The 2,287-nt window shown below is 38.7% G+C and overlaps 1 protein-coding gene across 1 annotated transcript; it reads left to right on the plus strand.

Moving 5' to 3' along the window:
* Positions 1–1,375: 1,375 nt before the first annotated feature.
* Positions 1,376–2,120, plus strand: LOC111385175 (uncharacterized mitochondrial protein AtMg00810-like; the record flags this gene model as incomplete). The annotated part of the gene is made up of 1 exon (XM_023009547.1): positions 1,376–2,120. A coding segment is annotated over exon 1 (745 nt), but the record flags the coding sequence as incomplete, so codon positions are not given.
* Between the last annotated feature and the right edge of the window lie 167 nt (positions 2,121–2,287).

A 2,287-nucleotide genomic window follows, 5' to 3' on the forward strand; every position in this document is an offset into this window, starting at 1 on the left:
TCAAGACTCCTCTCTCCTTCATTTTCTTTGTCAATAGGGAATTGTGATTCAACATTCTTGTCCACACACTTTACAACAAAATGGTAGAGTTGAATGTAAGCATCATCATATTCTTGACTCCGTTCGTGCTCTTCTCATCTCTTCCGCTTGCCCTGAAAAGTTTTGGGGCGAAGCTGCATTAACTAGTGTATACACTATTAATCGCATCCCAACAACAATTCTTAAAAATCTATCTCATTTTGAACGATTATTTGATAAGACCCTTGATTATTTTATTCTAAAACCTTTTGGCTGTGCTTGTTTTGTTTTGTTACAACCTCATGAGCATAACAAATTAGAACCTCGTGCCCATCTATGCTGCTTCTTGGGTTATGGGATAGAACATAAATGTTATTGTTGTTGGGATCCTATTTCTAATAGGTTGCGTATCTCTAGATATGTCACCTTCTGAGAACAAATCTTGTTTTCCTCGTTATCCAAATTTCACTCTAATTTTACTACTCCGTCTCAATTCTTTACAAATTTATCAGTCGATCTTTTTCCTAGTAATGACGCAGTTATTTCCAGAGAACTCAATTCTAATCCTATTCCTGCTACTGCTTCTACTGAGACTGGTCCGATTGCTGAGATTGTACCGGATATCCCTCCTCGACGTTCTACTTGGGTAAGAGAAACCCCTCATCATCTTCATGATTATCATTGTTTTTCTGCTATTGTAACCTTGGATGAGTCTCGTTCTTTTCGTGAAGCTAGTAGTGATCCTCTTTGACAGCAAGCCATGAATGAAGAACTTCAAACTTTAGAGAAAACTCGTACTTGGAATTTGATTGATCTTCCCCATGGCAAAACTCCTATCGGATGTAAATGGGTTTATAAAATAAAAACTCGTTCAGATGGATCCGTTGAGCGTTACAAAGCGCGTTTAGTGGCCAAATGTTATAGTCAAGCATATGGTATTAATTATGAAGAAACATTTGCTCGAATTATCTCTGTTCGCAGTCTATTGGCCATTGCCTCTGTAAAATGTTGGAAGCTCCTTCAGATGGATGTAAAAAATGCCTTTCTAAATGGTGATCTCCAAGAAGAAGTTTATATGCATCCTCCACCTGGATTCCCTCATCCTCCTAATAAAGTCTGTAAGCTTCAACATGCCTTGTATGGGTTAAAACAAGCACCACGAGCCTGGTTTGCCAAATTCAGTTCCACTATTACTCAGTTTGGTTTTATTTCTAGTCCACATGATTCTGCATTATTTATTCGCCGTACTGATAATGGCATTGTTCTCCTGCTTCTTTATGTTGATGATATGATGATAACTGGTGATGATGCAGCCTGTATTTCACAGTTACCATAGTAACTAAATCAACAATTTGAGATGAAAGATCTTGGTCCTCTAAGTTATTTCTTGGGTCTTGAAGTTTCATCCAACTCAGATGGCTACTATCTTTCTCAGGCAAAGTATGCTTCTGATTTGCTTTCTCGAGCTGGGATCACAGACAATAAGACTGTTTCGACTCCCTTGGAACCAAATGTCAAGCTTACTCCTATGGATGGTTCTCCTCTCTATGATCCTACTCTCTGTCGCCAACTTGTTGGGAGCCTGATCTATTTAACTGTGACACAGCCTGATATTGCCTATGCAATTCACTTGACCAGTCAGCTTATGGCCACTCCTCGCACATCTCACTTCTCTACCGTTCTTCGGATACTTTGCTATGTGAAGGGGACTCTCTTTTATGGACTTCATTTTTCATCTCACTCTTCTCTAGTACTATCTTGGTATTTTGATGCAGATTGGGCTGGTGATCCTACAGATCGTCGTTCCACCACTGGTTACTGTTTCTTTTTGGGTAACTCATTTATTTCTTGCCGCAGCAATAAGCAGACTGTCCCGGCTCGTTTTAGTATAGAGTCAGAATATTGTGCCCTTATAGATGCTACTACGGAGTTACTTCGACTTTGTCATTTATTAGAAGATATGGGTCTCTCGCACTCATCTTCTATTGCTCTTCATTTTGATAATCGAAATGCTATTCAGATTGCTCATAATAATGTGTTTCATGAGCGCACTAAACACATTGAGATTGATTGTCATTTTATTCGTCATCATGTTACTCTTGGTACTCTCCATTTAGAATTTGTATCTTCGTCTGATTGGATTGCTTATATTTTTACTAAAACTCACCTACGTGGGCTTTTTCACGACTTAGTATGCAAACTCAAAATGATATCTACAATACTATCTTGAGTTTGAGGGGAGGTGTTAGCATAATTTGTGTGATTGTAG

Source organism: Olea europaea, unplaced genomic scaffold (assembly GCF_002742605.1).
Source record: "Olea europaea var. sylvestris unplaced genomic scaffold, O_europaea_v1 scaffold3099, whole genome shotgun sequence".
In the NCBI taxonomy this organism is placed as follows: Eukaryota; Viridiplantae; Streptophyta; class Magnoliopsida; order Lamiales; family Oleaceae; genus Olea; species Olea europaea.